This window comes from Syngnathus typhle, linkage group LG22 (genome assembly GCF_033458585.1).
Source record: "Syngnathus typhle isolate RoL2023-S1 ecotype Sweden linkage group LG22, RoL_Styp_1.0, whole genome shotgun sequence".
In the NCBI taxonomy this organism is placed as follows: domain Eukaryota; kingdom Metazoa; phylum Chordata; class Actinopteri; order Syngnathiformes; family Syngnathidae; genus Syngnathus; species Syngnathus typhle.
In genome coordinates, this window is record NC_083759.1 from 891,458 (window position 1) to 910,349 (window position 18,892).

At 51.1% G+C, this 18,892-nt stretch overlaps 3 protein-coding genes and 4 non-coding genes across 7 annotated transcripts; all 7 read left to right on the top strand.

Annotated features, from left to right (window-relative positions):
- Positions 1 to 570: 570 nt before the first annotated feature.
- Positions 571 to 10,645, top strand: myt1la (myelin transcription factor 1-like, a). Its single transcript, XM_061269713.1, has 22 exons — positions 571 to 684; positions 830 to 972; positions 2,825 to 3,020; positions 3,143 to 3,176; positions 3,455 to 3,517; positions 5,281 to 5,615; positions 5,691 to 6,746; positions 6,809 to 6,943; positions 7,253 to 7,343; positions 7,843 to 7,959; positions 8,028 to 8,248; positions 8,362 to 8,675; positions 8,752 to 8,970; positions 9,035 to 9,162; positions 9,223 to 9,291; positions 9,366 to 9,428; positions 9,493 to 9,576; positions 9,653 to 9,874; positions 9,949 to 10,040; positions 10,106 to 10,209; positions 10,286 to 10,429; positions 10,505 to 10,645. The coding sequence occupies exons 3-22, from the start codon at positions 2,948 to 2,950 to the stop codon at positions 10,643 to 10,645; spliced, it is 3,705 nt and encodes a 1,234-aa protein (XP_061125697.1). The 5' UTR covers positions 571 to 684; positions 830 to 972; positions 2,825 to 2,947.
- A 2,236-nt stretch (positions 10,646 to 12,881) lies between these two features.
- Positions 12,882 to 15,554, top strand: e2f6 (E2F transcription factor 6). The gene is made up of 8 exons (XM_061270860.1): positions 12,882 to 13,086; positions 13,430 to 13,798; positions 13,904 to 13,950; positions 14,057 to 14,109; positions 14,202 to 14,385; positions 14,460 to 14,615; positions 14,705 to 14,819; positions 14,896 to 15,554. The coding sequence occupies exons 1-8, from the start codon at positions 12,970 to 12,972 to the stop codon at positions 15,064 to 15,066; spliced, it is 1,212 nt and encodes a 403-aa protein (XP_061126844.1). The 5' UTR covers positions 12,882 to 12,969; the 3' UTR covers positions 15,067 to 15,554.
- A 359-nt stretch (positions 15,555 to 15,913) lies between these two features.
- Positions 15,914 to 18,640, top strand: rps7 (ribosomal protein S7). The gene is made up of 7 exons (XM_061269539.1): positions 15,914 to 15,986; positions 16,534 to 16,619; positions 16,713 to 16,784; positions 17,137 to 17,280; positions 17,646 to 17,710; positions 18,045 to 18,195; positions 18,527 to 18,640. The coding sequence occupies exons 2-7, from the start codon at positions 16,545 to 16,547 to the stop codon at positions 18,602 to 18,604; spliced, it is 585 nt and encodes a 194-aa protein (XP_061125523.1). The 5' UTR covers positions 15,914 to 15,986; positions 16,534 to 16,544; the 3' UTR covers positions 18,605 to 18,640.
- LOC133146973 (small nucleolar RNA SNORA73 family) lies at positions 16,855 to 17,072 on the top strand. Its single transcript, XR_009711462.1, has one exon. It is a non-coding gene; the product is annotated as a small nucleolar RNA SNORA73 family (small nucleolar RNA).
- LOC133146974 (small nucleolar RNA SNORA73 family) lies at positions 17,319 to 17,535 on the top strand. The gene has a single exon (XR_009711463.1). It is a non-coding gene; the product is annotated as a small nucleolar RNA SNORA73 family (small nucleolar RNA).
- LOC133146970 (small nucleolar RNA SNORA73 family) lies at positions 17,755 to 17,972 on the top strand. The gene has a single exon (XR_009711460.1). It is a non-coding gene; the product is annotated as a small nucleolar RNA SNORA73 family (small nucleolar RNA).
- Positions 18,239 to 18,455, top strand: LOC133146972 (small nucleolar RNA SNORA73 family). The gene has a single exon (XR_009711461.1). It is a non-coding gene; the product is annotated as a small nucleolar RNA SNORA73 family (small nucleolar RNA).
- Positions 18,641 to 18,892: the final 252 nt, after the last annotated feature.

Consider the following 18,892-nt stretch of genomic DNA (forward strand, 5'->3'; position numbering starts at 1 on the left):
AAATGTTCCGTTAAAATAAAGGACGATTGCTTATAGATTCCGCATAAAACATTGGATCCAGTCGAATATTGACAGCAAATTGTCGAGCAGGCTCTTTTGCCATCATGACTTTTTTCTCTCTTCCTCACAGGCCTTCAAATTGTGACAGTTGAAGGTAAGACATGTTTTTTTTTTCTCACTTTTGGACCTTGGCTTCATTCTTTGCAAGGACCAAAGGCTTGACGTCTTTTTTATTAATAACAAATAACATTAAAAAATAATATATATATATATATATATATATATTTTTTTTTTTTTTACTGCACAGGCGCAACGTGACCAAATGGATTCGACACAGCAGCAAGGTTTGATTGAAAACAACACCTCCAGAGCAACACCCATGTTTAAAATATTTCTCGTTTTATAAGTCTGCTGCGCTTCACATTCCTCAATTATGAAAAGTCATATTCCCTCATGTCAATCCTAGTCAAACAAAAAAAGTGGACAGGGAGTTGGTCTTTGTTCCCAGCGGGAGGCGCGTGCGTGCAAAAGACGCCGTGTACGCGCACAGGCTCGGAGAGAAAAAGAAGGGGGGGGGGGAGGGAGAGGCGAAGGAGCTCGCGCGCCCCCGCCGCGTTATTTGGCTTGCGTGCGCGCGGCCGCCAGTCGAGGCGAGAGGAGGACACGGAAGAACACGCCACAGAGGTAAACCTTCCTCCTCCTCCTCCTCCTCTTCATTTTCTGCAGTGTCTCAACATCCCATCTTCCTCCTCCTCCTCCTCCTCGCGTCTGTCTGGCTTCCCTCCATCTCCCCTCTCTCCTCCTTCCCTCCCTCCCTCCCTCCCTCCAGTGAAGGCATGGCCAGATAGTGCGCGACAAAAGAGAGAGAGCAGGTGGAGAGAGAGACGCCCAGGGAGAGTGCGTGCAGCCGCTCCGAGCGCGAGGAGGACGAAGAGAGCAAGAAGAGGAGTCGCCGCCATCGTGTCTTTTGCGGTATGTTTGGCTTTTCCGTCGTCATTCCTCGACGCGCGTGCGCTCCTCGCCTCGCCTCCGCACATTGTCATTCCCCGAGCTCGCTCGCTGGCGCGCGTGCGCGAGCTGGCCGAGGTGACTGTTGTGCACGCGCCTCCGCGGGGGGGGGGGGGGGGGGGGACGACGTTAGCGGCTTCGGCGTCCTCGGTTTCCGCCACTTTTGCCCGTTCGACGTGCTCATGCAATGCGGCACTTGCAAAATACTGCTGTCAACATCCCTCCGTTTATGCTATTGATCATTTTCCAGCTCTCCCAAATCCGAAGTGTTATTGTCATACTGTATTGACATGACGATGCCTGACAACGGACACTTCATTAGGGACACGCACGCACGTTCATACGAGTTTAATTGAACAACTTTTGCACGCTGCAGCGTTATTTTAGAATCAGACGTTTTGTATGTAAATAATTTGCGCCGGTGCCGAGTTGATGGACCCACTCGCCGATTTCATTTGCATCGCACTTGGACTCAACTTTGCCGGGAGCCGCAATGTTGCTGCTCTAATCGCTCAGCAATATTGCAATCGTTTCTACGAACTCACTTAAGACAGCAGTTTGAGTCCATTTGGACTGGAGAAAATATTGTAGACTCTTTTCTTTCACCAGAAAAAAAAAGTTCGGAGGTTTTTCTGTCCTTTTGTAAACCGCGGTAGAAGAAGGTCGCATTCACCCAGTGGTGAAAATGAGTTTATTTATGACGATCAAACAACGACAGAAAGACGATGTGGATGGCAATCGAATCATTCATTTACGAGTCGTCCCCGCAGCCGGCCCACAGGGGGCACTGCCTGCTGACCAAGATGCTTATTGCCCGCACGCACGCACGTCTTTAAGGATGGACGAGTATCGATACCAAGTATGCGTCGTTTCCAGTTCAGCTCAGTGCTGCCACTTGACGCGTTGTGGCACAATGCGGTACTGCACCAACGACCGACTCCAATATTTCAGCATGCTAGCAAGATTACAAAATTATAGATGGGTGCCTAGCCACTCGTACTTTTAGACGTGTGAATGTTTTATGACGTGGTGGTGAGATCATATTCGCAAGCGAGCGCAAACACGTGACGCTGTATGAAACGTTTGGCTTGTGTTTGTTTTGTATTATTGATGCGGCCTGGCGGCGGCGGCGAGCGCACGTTTGTTTGCCGTCACAAGAGCGATGCGAGGCGACGCGACGTGGTGTGTCGGCTCGGCTGCATTGTGTGCTCCGTTGCGAGCGAGCGCTGCATCAGACTGGAGCAGACAGCCAGAGTGTCAGTCTGAATACTAAACAGTGCGGGACGCCTCTTCACGCACAGGCTGAAGCTTCACCAGATGCAAGCTCGCAATCTGGATTTGGCACAATCGCAGTTTCTTCCATTTATCGCCTTTCCATCCATTTTTTTTTCCCCTTTTTAATGCCATGTTTTATTTGATGTGCCTGCTATTGTGTGCCGACTAAAAAGTTCATTCTTTCCAGTTGTTGTACTTTTCCGCGTACTTATATTTATTTTATTTTGTGAACTCACTGAATGTGTTCACATTCCATCACACGCTTGTGCACGCACACACACACTCGGTGGTGGGATTGAAGATCAGGGGAGGGAGGAGGGGGCTTTCTTCTCTCAGGAGGGGAGGGGGCGTGCAGTCGGTATTTGATGCGGGTGCTCGGCGAGCGCGGCGGCGGCGGCGGCCTCAAATGAACTCGGCGGGCCACGGAGACAATTTCCATGTGGATGAGAAGTGCTGCTGCACTGCAGTCTTGCCCGTCCTTCTCGGTGGCCCGACGGCATCAGATGAACTTTGACCTCACGACCTCTGCTGCCTTTTGCAGATGATGAGGAGGACGAGCAAGGGGGAGGAGGAGGAGGAGGAGATCTGAGCCGCTTCGCCGTCCGCACGCCGCGCTCCAGCCAGCTACGCTCTTCATCCTCGGCTCTGCTCCGGCGTGGCGAAGATGTCACTTCCTGTCCAGATGGAGCCCAACTCGGCAGACAAACGGCATCGGACCAGATCCAAAGGAGTGCGAGGTGGGCCTTTCCAATCGCTCCTTCTCCTTGGCCTTTTATTTGTCCTTTTTTTGGCTCCTCCTTTCTCCCTTTTGACTCGGGTGTTTCTTTTTTGTCCTCCGTCTGCGTGCCGCGGTGCGAAGCTGTCGCCGAGGCCGTGACCCCCGAACTATTCAGGTAGGTCAAAGTCGGGCTTGCGTGCAGTTTTGTGTTTGCGAATCTATTTTCACGCACCGCGTCGTGTCTCCCACACACACGCACACACTTTGTTGGTTTGATGCAAATTGTGAGTCACAGTCAACTAAAGGATGCTCCTACCTAAGACGCTTCATCTCCACAAACTCTCGAGCGTCGCTGTGATGACACTCCAAATGTCGGCCATTTTGCTCGAAATCATAATCCCATTGTTGGATATGAATAGTAATGATGACACGCTGGGTTGTCTGTCTCGTCAGCTGTCCGACGGCGGGCTGCGACGGTTCTGGTCACGTCAGCGGGAAGTACGCCAGACACCGCAGGTAAGGGATGACCCGCCTCCTCGACACGCGTGTGCGGGAAAGTGTGCCCGTGTGTTCCTCTCTCTCCTTTTATTCCTTTTTCTTTCTCTCCCACGCTTGGTTGACTTTTTCTCTCTGTTGCTATTTTGACTTTTCTCTCTCTATCTTTTTTTTTTTTTTCACACTCCCTCTCTCTCTCTTTACTCTTGCTCATCTTTCTCTCTTTTGCTCACACTCTTGATCCTTTTTTCACACACACACTCTCTTCCTCCCTCGCTCTCTCTCTCTCTCTCTCTCTCTGTGTACCTTTGGCGTCTGGCCGGCTTTACCTCCGCTGCTCTCCGGAGGCGGTCTCCATGGCGACAGGGCCGTGTGCATGCTGCAGTACAACGGCCGGGAGGGATGCGGCCTCCCTCTCGCCATGGCAACGGCGAGCCCCTCATTTCGTCTCCTCGCCTGGGCGACACCCTCCCGTCTCGTTCGCCCGTCTCGCTTACGGTTGCCACGGTAATGAGTCGATGGGTGGCATTGCCGGGGGCGTCGATTCCGTCCGATGGAATCCTTTTGTCCCACGACGAATATCATTACCTGTCATTTTTCGGAATCAGTGGCAAGATTTTCCAAACTGAACTAAACTTTTTCGCAAATTGGGGTCAACTGAGTTCGGTGTCAATTAAATTGAGTCGTTCAGATTTTTTTTTTTGTTGTTGTTGATCCCGGCGACTGTACAATGGCCGAGTTGATTTCGTAAACGCCGTGACGACTCTCTCGCGCACGCTAGGTGTTCCACTCGCTTCTCCAGGTATAGCCGATGGTCGGTAACCATGGCAACAGAGCCGATGCTCTCAGCCGGCGAAGCCACGACATCGATTTCAAATACTCCACTCGGCATTGTTAGCGTGTGCTTGAAGAAGCTACCCGCCTCCGGCGACACGGGATGCTACATTAGCATTTAGCGTCAATAGCGTCAAACTGTGCCAGTATAGCAACATGCTAACAACGCCATCAATACAAACAAACACACGCTCACAGAGAATTGCATGAGAAATCCATCTGCATCACACACACACGCATGAACGCACACACACACACACACACCACCTAATTACCATGCGCAGTCGCTCGCCCTTGCAGCGCTGTTCCCTCGTTTCTGATCTGCTTTAATTACTGCTGGAATTTTAATTGGCGGGAGACAGTGAGGTGGCCAAGGTCAAACACACGCACACACACACACACACACACACACACACACCGCAATGTCTTTGCCTCTGATCATTTTCATGTGCACAAAAATGGAGATTTCCAGCACAGCTGATGTTTGTATGTATACACACAGACACTTAGTGGCCATCATGAAGTCAATATTTGTGATTTGCAAAGCTCTTTGTAACGTTTTGTCGCCTTGTAACAATCCAACATGGCTCGGCATTATTATGATTGTCTTTGGAAAGCTGTTTTTAAAGGTTGGCTCCCTCCTGCATGCATTTGCATCCCAAAGAGAAAAAGAAGCTCTTTCATATGGAAATGGCCTTAATTGATTTCCTCAAATCCACATTAGGCTCGGGCGTAATTGCGCTGCCTGTTTTGGAGCAATTAAAGCTGACTTTTGCCATCACTTGATGACTATTATGGGATTTGTGTAATTGAAGCCCCGCTTGAATAAGCGCCGTTATTACTCCTCTTGATTTTATTGTGTTTTATTTTTCAAGAGGAAAGATTGCTTTGGCCTTTCTCATCTCCAAATGGGCATTTTTTGAAGTGCGACGACGCCATTTTCTCCTCAGCGTTTACGGATGCCCGCTGGCCAAGAAGAGGAAGGTACTGGAGAAGCAACCGCTCGAGCCGGCCGCCAAAAGGAGAGCCTTCGGCGCCTCCTGCCTCGGCGAGGACGACGACCAATTGGAGGAGGATCTGGAGGAGGAAGAGGGCGAGGAGGACGGCTTAGACCAGAGGGAGCGAGGAGAAGTCACGGAGGAGGACGCGGGCGAGAAGGCTGAGGAGGAGGACGAGTTCTCTGATGACATGGAGGAGGAGCAGCCGGAGGAGGACGCCGTCGCGCCGCCAGCGGGACACAACGAGATGGAGGACGAGGAAGAGGAGGAGCTCGAGCATCAACGGGGTGAGTTCTCAACGGAAAAAAGCAAAGTGTGAATGCTTTGTGTGATCCTACATCGCCGATTTCTCTCCTTGCCAGTCGACTACCCACCAAGTGGACAATCTAAGCAGCTTCTTCCGCTCCACAAGGATGATAACAACAACCACAGCTGCATCACAGGTCCAGCTCCGGGTTCCGGATCCGGTCCCGGCGGCCCCGGAGATGAGTTTGAGAACTACGACGAGCTGGTGGCCAAGTCTCTGCTCAACCTGGGCAAGATCGCAGAAGACGCGGCCTACCAGGCCCTGAGCGAGTCGGAGATGAACAGCAACTCCTCCAACAGCGGCGGCGAAGACGAGGATGACGAGGACGAGGAAGATGGCGGTGGCGAGCGGAAGGCCGACCTCAGCGTGGATTTGGATAGCGACGTGGTCAGGGAGACGGTGGACTCGCTCAAACTGCTAGCGCAGGGCCACGGCACCGTGTTGCCGGACGACGGCTACCCCGACGTCGGCCTCAACGGGCGGCTGGGCCTCGGCGCCGACGAGAGCGAGGAGGAAGTGTGTCTGAGCAGTCTGGAGTGTCTGAGGAATCAGTGCTTCGACCTGGCCCGCAAACTCAGCGAGACGCACCCGGACGACCGCCCGCACCACCACCACCACCACCACCACCACCAACTGCGCAACCACGCCGACCAGCAGGGGGCGCTCCACCTCAACAGGTACACCAAAAGCAGCAGTCAGATCTTGCGCCAAGCTGACTCTTGTTCCTGCCGTCCTCTCAGGTACGAGCCGGGTTGTCAGGACGACGACGGCCCGCCGGAGCGCAGCTTCTCCGACATGGTCAACCTGCTGAAGCTGGAGGAGCAACTGAGCCCGGCGTCCCGAGGTTACGGCCGGGAGTTCGACGAGGACACGGCCTCGGTGGCCTCGGAGCGCTCCGACGACACCTTCGACATGGCCAAGGGGAACCTCTCGCTGCTGGAGAAGGCCATCGCCTTGGAGTCGGAGCGCGCCAAAGTCATGAAGGACCGGCTGGAGCACAAGCAACCCAGGCGCCACCATCTACATCACCACCATCACCACCGCGTGCACGGCGAGGAACGCAAATCCAGGATGCACCACGACGGACTCAAGAGGGCCTACTACCTCAAAGGTAAGGCGCACGTGGAGATCCAACATCTGTCCGTTCATCGCCGTTCCTGCCCTCTCGTCCAGAGTCTTCGCGAGGGGAGAAGAAGGAGAGCAAGTGCCCGACGCCGGGCTGCGACGGCACGGGTCACGTGACCGGTCTGTACCCGCACCACCGCAGCCTATCCGGCTGCCCTCACAAAGACCGCGTCCCCCCTGAGAGTAAGTCTCGGCACACGTGACTCACCCGAAATCGGCATGAGCGATCGGGATTCCTTTCGCCGTGATTTGCATGCCTGGAGAGCTGGAGATGACTGCGGAAGAATCCTCTTTTCATTCCTACATCGTTGTCATTTTGAGCTTGCCCGAACATTGCTTGGACTTCATTTCACTGTCCACTTCCACCTGCCGCTTCTTCCCCTGACCTTTGCACGCCTTCGCCCGTCAACGCTCGGACGCCGCCGCTGTTTTCCTGATAACTCTCCTGTCGGCTCCTAACCCTCCTTGTCTCTCTCATCTTCTCCTGTCAAGTCCTTGCCATGTATGAGAATGTTTTAAAGTGCCCGACCCCCGGCTGCTCCGGACGGGGGCATGTCAATAGCAACAGGAACTCGCACCGCAGGTGAGTCAGCAAGCTGGTGCTAAAGCGGGCGGGCGCTAAAAGTGCTGCAGGTGTCACTTATTATTTATACTATTATTATTGTACGTCATATAAAAGATCATTCGCTTGTCTCCAGCTGACGAGCGAAAGCCGCTCGGGCGCCTCGTCAGGCATCGCTAGGCGTTATGTGGCACAGCCCCTCTGGGAGCGCGCAGACAAAGCGGCGCTAGCTAACGTAGCATCTGTTAGTGAGCCGCCGCAGCGCCGCACGGGCTTTCATGTCTGGCCGTCACCATGGAAACGCCCGCATAGCTGCGGGGGCCGATGTGGCGCTGGCTTTTCCCGCGTTCAAATAGTCGACGTGGATGGTCAATTAGTGGCGAGCGGCCATATTGAGAGGAAAGCAGCTCTGATATGGTTCTGCAGCTTCCACGCACGGATTCAAAAGGAAACAAATGTTCTTTAGCAAATAAAATGTGTGTGCGTGTCCTTATGACCTCCTTATCCAACACCCCCCCAGTCTGTCGGGTTGTCCCATCGCGGCGGCCGAGAAGGTGGCAAAGGTCCACGAGAAGAGTCACGTGATGGACAGCGGCGGCAGCAGCAAGTCCAGTCAGACGTCCGACCGCGTCCTCAGGTAACGGCCGCTTCCTCGACGAGCGGCAAACGTAGATGGGCTCAACGCCGAGCGCGTTGTCTCGTCAGGCCCATGTGCTTCGTGAAGCAGCTGGAGATTCCTCAGTACGGCTACAAGAATAACGTTCCCACCAGCACGCCGCGCTCCAACCTGGCCAAGGAGCTGGAGAAGTACTCCAAGACCAGCTACGACTACGGCGGCTACGAGGGCCAGCACGGCGCCTACGGCAAGAGGGGCCCGCTCGGCAAGCCCCACCACGGCCGGGATACCTCCCCCAAGGCGTATGACGGTGAGCCCTTCGAAGATTCCCAATTTGGAAGAGTCGTTTTAGCACCATCTACAGGATTGGAGTGCAATCGCGGCTAAATCTCCTTCCGTGCGTTGCCATCTTGTGGCCCGTAGCCAAGCGGTACAGCAAGACGTCCAGCCCGGCCAGCAGCACCACCAGCAGCTACGCGCCCAGCAGCAGCAGCAGCAGCCTGAGCTGCGGCGCCGACCCCATGGGCGACCCAGGAGGCGACCTGGCTGGCGTGGGCTTGTCTCTGGGCGGCGGCGGCGGCAGCAGCGCCAGCAGCACGTGCAGCAAAAGCAGCTTCGACTACACGCACGACATGGAGGCGGCGCACATGGCCGCCACCGCCATCCTCAATCTGTCCACCAGGTGTCGTGAGCTCCCGCACGCCGTGGGAGGGAAAATGCACGACATGATGATGCAGGTAGAGGGGCGGGGCCACAGCCAGCTCATGTTAGCGACGACCGAGTCCCTAAAAGGCTATCTGATGTTTGCGTCAGAGCGGCGAGGGGGACCTGGACGAGGAGGAAGACGGCGGCGGGGTGGACGCGGGCGGGCAACCCGGCGGGCCGGAGGGCAGCGGGACGGTTCTGACGCCGCTGCAGCCCATGTCCCCGCAGCGTCAGGCCCTCCTCAACAGTCGCCGCTACCAGCTGAGCCAAGCCGACTGCTGGGACCTCCCGCTGGACTACACCAAGATCAAAGGCGTGGACAAAGAGGTGAAGACGTGAGGAGGCCCGCCCCTCGCAAACAGAACCTTCATCTCGTGTCCGCTCCCACCAGGGCGACGAGCTGGACGCCTTCCACGAGCTGCTGGACGAGCAGCGCTACCCGGCCGAGGCCAGCGCCGCGCCCAGCCCCAAACACCTCAAGTACTCGCCCTGCAAGGAGCCCAAGAAGGAGATCCTCACGTAAGAAGGCCAATCCCGCCCGACCTGGGCCTTTAACGCTCTCGTGCTTATCTCGCGCAGGCTGTCCGGCTGCCAGCTGGCCGACAAGAACCTTCGCGGGATGATGGCCTCCAACGCGCAAGAGCTCAGGTGAATGGGAAAGTTTGGTGCAAATCTCCTCCGTTTGCGTGCCGATAACGACAAATGGCGGCGGTGCCCCTCAGGTGTCCCACGCCCGGCTGCGACGGATCGGGACACATCACGGGGAACTACGCCTCGCACCGCAGGTAACGCAAGTCGCCGCCGTGACGTCCGGGCGGTTTGCTAAGCGCTCGTCCGTCGGTCCTTCAGCCTGTCCGGTTGTCCCCGAGCCAAGAAGAGCGGCATCAAAATCCTCCACAGCAAAGAAGACAAAGACGAGCAGGAGCCCATAAAGTGAGCGTCTTTCTTCTCGCCGGGTCAGCGATACTTTTGCGAAATCTGAACGAGAGGTCCGGCCGCGGGCGCGCAGGTGTCCGGTGCCAGGCTGCGACGGCCAAGGTCACGTGACGGGCAAGTACGCGTCCCACCGCAGCGCCTCGGGCTGCCCCCTGGCGGCCAAACGGCAGAAGGACAACCACGTGAACGGCGCTCAGCTGGCCTGGAAGTCCGGCAAGACGGACGGCATGACGTGTCCCACGCCGGGCTGCGACGGCTCGGGCCACGTCAGCGGAAGCTTCCTGACCCACCGGAGGTGAGCCGTCCCAGAGCGTTTGCATCCCGTCGCCGCGGCAACCGGCTGCAACCATGCGCCTCTTTTCCCTCCAGTCTCTCCGGTTGTCCCCGGGCATCCTCGGCCATGAAGAAGGCCAGGATGAGCGGCGTGGAAATGCTGACAATCAAGCAGAGAGCCGGCAAAGGTGAGACTCGAGCGGCCGAGGAAACAAACGCCATTTGCGCCTCTTGGTTCTTTTTCCGGCTGCAGGCATTGAAAACGACGAGGAAATCAAACAGCTGGATGAAGAAATCAAAGATATCAACGAGTCCAACAATCAAGCGGAGTCGGATATGATTAAGCTGAGGACCCAAGTAAGAAATGTTTCACTTCAGTTCGAAGGCTTCAAGAAAATGCGATTGATTGATTGATTTGCCGACCTCGTGCAAGATCACCACCATGGAGAGCAGCCTGAAGTCCATGGAGGAGGAGAACAAAGTGATGGAGGAGCAGAACGATTCGCTGCTGCACGAGCTGGCCAACCTCAGCCAGTCGCTCATCAACAGCCTGGCCAACATCCAACTGCCGCACATGGTAACCACGGCAACCGTCTGCCCGTCCGTCTGTCTCGAGGCGTTTCCCCAAACGTGGCTTTTCTGCCGCCAGCAGGAGCCGATGAACGAGCAAAACTTTGACACGTACGTGAGCGCTCTGACGGACATGTACAGCCACCAGGACCAGTACCAGAGCCCGGAGAGTAAGGCGCTGCTGGAGAACATCCGACAGGCCGTGCAGGGCATCCAAGTGTAGCCCCCCCCCCCGCCCACAACACAAGCAAAAGGTTGTTTTTATCATTATTGATTTTTTTTATTTGCTGCTGCTGTAAGCTACTGTCGCTCTGCTATCACATTCATGCTGTCACCACTTTTTTTTTTTTTTTTTAATCGTCTGGCTGTTTGGATTCAACATCCAACTTTTGTACATTTTCATATGACCTGATATAATGTGACGTACAGCTGCTAATCTATTTATCTATTGATTGATTGATTGATTTGATGGTCAACGTGAAGCGCAATCAAAGCGGGAGAGAAGAGTTCAAGGCCAAGTGTAGGAGACAATCTGCCACTCATTGATTGATTGATAGCTCTCCATTGATCGATCGATCGGTCGGTCAACGAGCCGCGTGAACGAGCTGGTGGGACAGCAATATTGGCATGATTTATTCAGATGCAATCTATATTTAAAAAAAAAAGTTTGGGTATATGCAATTTCCTATGAATTCAACTATCATTGATCGCCGATTGATTGATGTTTTTACTGGTTTTGTAATCCACTTTGACTACGAACACACAGCGACGCCTTTGTTTCCATCTTTTCATGTTTTACGTGTGCGTGTTTGCGTGTAGGTGGGGGTCGAAGGGGGGGGGGGGGGGGCGACTGGACTTACAGGGTCACACACACACACACCGCTCATTGTACATTTGCACTCATCGTCCACCCAGCAGACTTTTTCCTGACATGCATGCACTTTATTGGGGCTCGTCTGAACACGTCAAGAAAAAAAAGAAAAAAATGTAAAGTGTTGACTTCTGCGTCAAAAAGCAGACATTTCACTTGTATGTGGGAGAAAGAAAAAAAAAAAAAAACACAACATTGACTATGTTTGGAATTGTCCATCGACTGCAGCGGTGCCTTGAGATGCAAGTTTGATTTAATCCTGACCGTACTCCTAACTAGAAGCACTCAAACGCAAATCTTCTTTTCTCATTGAAATGAATGCAAAAGCGATCAATTCACATTGCATTCATGAAATGCAACTCCTTCTGTTGTTCCCGCTTCGGCCACATGGGGGCAGTACAACACTTTTATTAGTCATTCTAATCTATGCAGAGGATAAAAAATGAACGACTCTGTACTGTTTTTTTGTCTTTCTCCATGTGTTGCTGCACCGTTTGGGTTCTATCAATCACTAAATGATTGGTTGTATCTCGAAAAAAACTCGCAAATCAAGGCACTGCTGTATTTCTAATCGAGTGAACAAAGAGAGCCAATGTACTTTTTTGGAACAATCAGCACCTCATTTTTCATATCCTTTTTACCGTATTTTGCATTGTTACATCATTTTGCAGGTGTCCCGAGCTTTTCGGAGAATATTGTTGACATTATTTTCACGTGGTAAAGATGAATCGTGTTTCTTCAGTGTTGGAAAAACAAAATGATGAACTTGGCGATGATGCCGTCAAGCTTCAGCGGGAGCTTGACAAATTTGTCTTATGACCTACTAGAGATTGAGAAGCTATTTGAGCAATACTAGCAGATGGAAGAAATGCTCAAAGAGTTTCTCCAACCAGCGGCTGTCAAGATGCTCTGCATCGAAAGGGACATTGAAATGTCTTCAAGTTCTACAAGACCAGAAGATGAAAGCACAATTCAAAGACAGACGCTAGACTAGATGTTCATCACATGTACAAACTACCGACCGTGAACAAATGCATACGGTATTATAAAAAAAAATGAAAAAAATGAAATGCTGATTTTCTTTGCAGGACTGTCAAAACATTTTTTAAAAGCATTGTTATGTTTTTTGTTGTCACTTTTTGCCGGCTTTCCATGCACATGGCATGAGTTCTGTTTGTCTTTTCTGCTGCGTATAGAATTCATGAGTTGCTACATGCTACTTTCATTTCAATGGTGAAATTTTTTATATATACATATATATTTATCATGATGGTGTTTGACATCTCTTGCTCTTCGGAATAAATCTTGTGTTGCAACTCAGATTGTCACCTCTTCTTAGGTCATAGAGGGCCTCACACAAATGAACCCACTGTTGAAATAATTCAATACGTTTTGAAATAAGTGAACTACTTAAAAAATGAATAAATAAATACTAAAATAGTTACATAATTCATTAAATGTGAAACGAGTAGTTCGGAAATAGTGAGGTCGTTCTGGGACGCCATATGCAAAGCCTCCGCTAGAGGGCGCTATATAAAAACAACAACGACTCAGCCCTTTTCCCTCCATTGTTGTACTTCCGCATCAACGACACGCCTTTTCCGGTTTCTCAAAAACGTGCCAACTTTCAACGGGATATCTTTATTTGGACTTCCGTGGAGTTTGGAGCGCTAAGCATGGTCAAGTGTGTTGTTTCCGGGTGTCCGAACCGCATCCTCAACGGTAACCGGGGCGTCTTGAGCCGACCGCCGAAGAGGTTCTTCCCGTTCCCCAAAGACCCGGCGCGGGTCAAGGTAGCCACACGTGACTGCATCCCAAAACAAACACACCTTAAATAGGTACTTTCGCCCCAATATTAACATTGGTTCTAGCGATTCTAGCTGCGGTGCTAACTTTTGCATGGATTCTCTTCGCCTTGTAGTGTGCATTTCGTGTTAGCATGTTTGCTAACGGTGGCTGAGGACTTCGCAACCCCAGCGATAGTTTGGACCTTTTGTTTACCTCTTAAAAGTCAACTCGCTTGCACAAGTTTGCACTCATGAAGTAGCTTAGAGTGTCATCGTCTTATTTACAAGATAGAAGTCTTAGCCAAAATCAGGTTTTCTAAGTGATGCTGATGATGATGATGTTGTTTAGGTATGGCTGGCTGCCCTGCGAGAGACGGACAAGCAGGAAGCGTCGGAGCAGCACTTGATCTGCGAGGAGCACTTCCTGCCGGAGGACATCTCCAGGAACGGCGTCAACAGCGACGCCATCCCCATCATGCCGCCCTACCTGGACGGTTCCCTCGGGGGCATCATCAATCCCTGGGGGGCCGAGTCGTCGGAGGAGGACGACCAGTGGGGCGTCGCAGACGCTGGCGATGATGAAGAAGAGGAGGAAGAGATGGAGGAAGAGATGGAGGAAGAGGTGGAGGAAGAGGTGGAGGAAGAGATGAAGGAAGAGATGGAGGAAGATGGAAGTGGTGGTCCTCCTGAAGCTCCGTCTCCGCAACCACCTCAGCAGGTCACTTCTTCCTATTCGTCACTGGTGTAGACTAAGAAGAGTTGTAGGTGGTTAACGCTTAGAGCGTAGTTAGATTGCAATATTTTGAACTCTTCTTCCTTTCAGGTGCCAAGTCCAACCTTGCACGATCCTCCAAAAGTGATCACAACAAGGTAAGCGTTTACTTGTGAATAGAGCCCGACCGCCATAAATAGAAAGTCGTGTGCAAAGTTTGAGGCATTCTTTCTTTTATTTTGTTTGAAATGTTTTATTTTGCAGTGTGGACATTCAATGCAAAGAGGATCTTCAGACAAAGAAGCCATTCAAAAATGGTGTGTGTTGTCCTTTCATTTAAGTATGGTAACTAAAGAATTTTTTTTTTCCAGATGTATCATTGTGTCATTCTCATGTGTCCTCTTTCCAGACATGTCCTTGGTGCTGCTGACCCGGCGCCTCCTGGAGCTCCTGGTAGCGTCTCCAGACAGTTGGCTGGACCTCCACCAGGCGGCCAGCAGGCTGCAGACCCGCAAGTGTGACGTCTACGACATCGTCGGCGTGCTGGAGAGCATCAGCGTGGTCCAGAGGAAGTCCCGCAGGGTCAAGTGGATGTGAGTACACGTGTGAGTGTTTGCGTGCACCCAATGATGACAAAGTCCAAAATACAATTGTTGTGCCCATCCAGAGGACAGTGTCCAATCTCCCACTTCCTTTGGAAAACTGAGGAGAAATTCAAGAAGGAGCTAGAGAACCTGAAGCTGGAGGAGCGCACACTGGACAGCCTCATCAAGAACTGCGCACAGCAACTCTTCGACATGACGGACAATGAAGAAAACGCAAGATATCCTTTGCAGCCTCATAGGAAAGTACAACGATATGATTTGAAAAATGAAAGTCAGCCGTGACGTTTGTCTTAACTCGCATGCGCACGGCGGCCTACGTCACGCACGAGGACGTCAGCCAGCTCGCCGCCTTCCAGGAGCAGACGGTGATTGTCATCAAAGCGCCGGAGGAAACCAGGCTGGAAGTCCCGGCGCCAACAGAGGTAAACATTTTCAGAAATGTGCCTTATTATGCATTTGTCATGGTGTTCATTGTATATCTGTGTGTGTGTGGTGCAGGACAACATCAAGGTGCACCTGAAAGGTGGCAACGGTCCCATCATGGTGATGACTTGCGACCTGGGCACGGGGGGCGTGCCAGTCAAGGAGGAGATGAGTGGCTGCTTCATGACGCTGGAGGAAAGTCGCATACAGACTCAAACACTGCACACGCACAAGAACGTCCAGTAGGAGAGGATTTTTTTGGATCCCTTGTATCCGAGGCGAGACGAATCGGACTTTTGTAAACAAACATTCATCTACTATGTTCTTGTGACTTTTTTGTCTCAATATCGGCTGACAGAACTCATTCTTGCAAAATCTCAATATTATTATTTATTACACATATGGATTTTAGTTCAGATTTGAGCAAGGATCGTGGAAGTTGAAATTATTTTTTTTGTCACGGGCCATATATAATGACACGGTGGGCCAGGTCTGGCTCTTGAGTTTGACCCCTGCGCCTTGGCAGCGACAAAGTGGGCGAAAGTTTTTGTCAAACGGAAATTTGTCATGTGGTTCAGGATGCACATTTTTCATAAAGAGCCAGCCACCTTCATCGTCAAACTGACGTGCGCTTCGCAAAGAGCTTTCTTTGTCATCCACACCACATGTTCTGCATTATATTTGTTTCATCTGATTTTGATAACAATGTAAATAAAACGTTCAATTCTAACAAAGGTGTGAGTTTCTCTTATTTGGCTCAGTAACATCGCTGAAGTTAACACTGTAAAGTTGTCCTGGACTAGCGATCTAAAGCCTTTTTTAACATCCAGTTAGAGGTGTTCTATTGTTTATTCAATTACAGACACTAGACATTTGTTTTTGTGATTTTTTTAATCGTTTATATCTTGTCATGCTTCAATCTTATTTTTTCAAATCATTATTATAGTTAACTAAAAACTAAATTGCGTTTTTTTGGAAATACCGGTAAAAATAATCATTATTTTCAAAATTAAACCATCTTGTTTCCGGGTGTCTAATCGCGGGCCTCTCGCGATACTTTGATGACGAGATCCAACGTTCTCTCGCGATACTCTACCCTCACGCAGCTGCGCATGAATGCCACTCTCGCGATGTTCCGGTCTCTTCCTTGGCCGTCGTTGACTGAGGTTGGTTGCGACTTTCTGGCTGGATGGACTATTTTGCCCCATAATGTGGCAAAATAAGCTTTAATGGACACGTTTTTGTCTCGTCCACACTCCTACATGCATGATGTCTTAGATTGAGCGCTTTGTGACGACGGATTGCAGTTTTAGAAGACACAACAAAGCGTGGCTGACTCGCTCAGTTGAATGCTGGATCCGCCGAGCAGGCCGTGCATGTGTTCGCTTATAACAGCGACTTTGGAGACCGTAGCGTGGATACCCGATAGCGCGTTTTCCCCTCTACAAGTCGCTAATTTAATCTTTCGAAAGTGCTCATGGTAAAAGTGTTTTCGCATCAGGATTTGTTTAGCGTTGCCAAGCTCCTTTTCGCAGCGTTAGCTTAGCAATATGGCTAACTGCCTCAACTCTAAGGTATAGCGTGTACTATATTGACGATCAATTAATTTAGTAGTACACATGTTAGAAATCGGAATCAGTTCGATCTGTTATGTGCGTTGCGTTGCCCACTGTTTAAAATCCAAATCTTTAACCGTGGTTGTTTTGTTTGCAGAGACAACGGCCATGTTCAGCACGAGTGCTAAGATAGTGAAGCCAAATGGCGAAAAACCAGACGAGTTTGAGTCTGGCATTTCCCAGGTAAGATGGAGAGTCAGATTTATGTGTTAAAGGTGATTCCAGGTATAACAATGATTTATATTCAATGCTGTGCCTTGTCTTGTGGCCCTGAAGGCTCTTCTCGAGCTGGAGATGAACTCTGACCTCAAGGCGCAGCTCAGAGAACTCAACATCACAGCAGCAAAGGTGAAATTGAATATCTACTTTGACAAACAAAATGTGGATTTAGTGTCATTTTGGTTTGCATGCTGTCAATCCGACGTGGACACCCAGTGAGCTGGTCTCCTGGCTCTGTCCTGGTGGCACACGGGAGCGTAGCTTCGTGCTAAGACGTACATTCCCCTTCCACAACGTCGCACAAAAGGTTGCGTCCCCGACTTTTGTCGGCGAGGATGAACGTCCTGCATATTCCTACAACTTCCCAGAGTCCTCTCGGGGCCCTTACTGGGGAGCCAAACCATGCAGCGCACACTCCCTATATTGCCATATGATAATGTGATTTTTAAATTTGTGACTAATTGTTTGATGTTCTCGACAGGAAATTGAGGTTTCGGGGAACAAGAAAGCAATCATCATCTTCGTTCCCGTTCCTCAGCTGAAGTCCTTCCAGAAGATTCAAGTGCGCCTGGTCAGGGAGCTGGAAAAGAAATTCAGCGGCAAGCACGTAGTCTTCATTGCGCAGGTTAGCTAGTTGCATTAGAAAAGGCTCCTTTGTTTGAACCGACGTTGACATCCAGCGAGCTGGTCTCCTGGCTCTGTCCCGGTGGCGTACGGGAGCGTAGCCTCGCGCCAAGACGTACATTCCCCTTCCACCACGTCGCACAAAAAGTTGCGTCCCCGACTTTGTCGGCGAGGATGAACGTTCTGCATATTCCTACAACTTCCCAGAGTCCCTTTGGGGCCCTTACTGGGGAGCCAAACCATGCAGTGCACATTTGACACCACCTTCAAAAAAAATGCAGTTGGATATAAGAATATATAGGAGGGAAGACAATAATGTTGGTGTGCTTGATTGACTTCGACTAATGAGTGACGGTTGTCTTTCAGAGGAGAATTCTGCCTAAACCCACCCGGAAAAGTCGCATCAAGAATAAGCAGAAGCGACCCAGAAGGTGAGCGCAAATATTTTCTCGGTGCCGCTCACATTGCGGTGACTCCGACGTGGGCATCCGGTGAGTTTCTCTCCCGGCTCTGTCTTGGTGGCGTGCGGGAGCGTAGCCTGGTGCCAAGACGTATATTCCCCTTCCACAACGTCGTACAAAAAGTTGCGTCCCCGACTTTGTTCGGCGAGGATGAACGTCCTGCATATTCCTACAACTTCCCAGAGTCCTCTTGGGGCCCTTACTGGGGAGCCAAACCATGCAGTGCACATTTTGAAGCCTCAAACACTCGCCTCGACGTCCGAAAAACTCATCGGCACGCTTCTTTTGCTGTGGTTTCATCCAGCCGCACGCTGACGTCCGTTCACGACGCCATCCTGGAGGACCTGGTGTTCCCTAGCGAGATAGTGGGCAAGAGAATCCGCGTCAAGCTGGACAGCAGTCGACTCATCAAGGTCCACCTGGACAAGGCGCAGCAGATCAACGTGGAACACAAAGTACGTGCGACCCGCTGCGGCGAGCCAGTCGGACAGCTCTGATCCGACGCGGACATCCAGGGAGTTTCTCCCTGGCTCTGTCGCTGTGGCGTATGGGAGCGTAGCCTCGTGCTATGACGTACATTCCCTTTCCACCGCGTCGCAGAAAAAGTTGCGTCCCCGACTTTTGTCGGCGAGGATGGACGTCCAGCATATTCCTACAACTTCCCAGAGTCCTTTTGGGGCCATTACTGGGGGGCCAAACCATGCAGTGCACATTTGATTATTGTATTGTATTTCTTTATTTTCTAGCCTTTAGCGGTTGGTCCTCAAACGTGTCTCATGGTTTCAGGTGGAAACGTTCGCCGGCGTCTACAAGAAGCTCACAGGCAAAGAAGTCGTCTTTGAATTCCCCGAATACCAGCTCTAAATGCACATGGCAAAATAAATTTGTGTACTGTTCAAACGTTGGCTCATTGCTTATCGCGCCACTCTCGGACTCATTTAGATTTTGGCTTGCTCATTTTTTATTTTTTTTAAATGAATTTATTTACGTACATTTGGCACTGACTCCAAATTGTTTAGCTTTTTTAAACAAACCTTGAATTTCCACCTGAGCGTCATGTTCATTGAAAGGTGTGCAATACCAACATCCGCCGCTCGGTGGCACCATTGATCAGACTTTCAAAGTCGCTTTTTTTCTTTTTGCTCGAAAAGA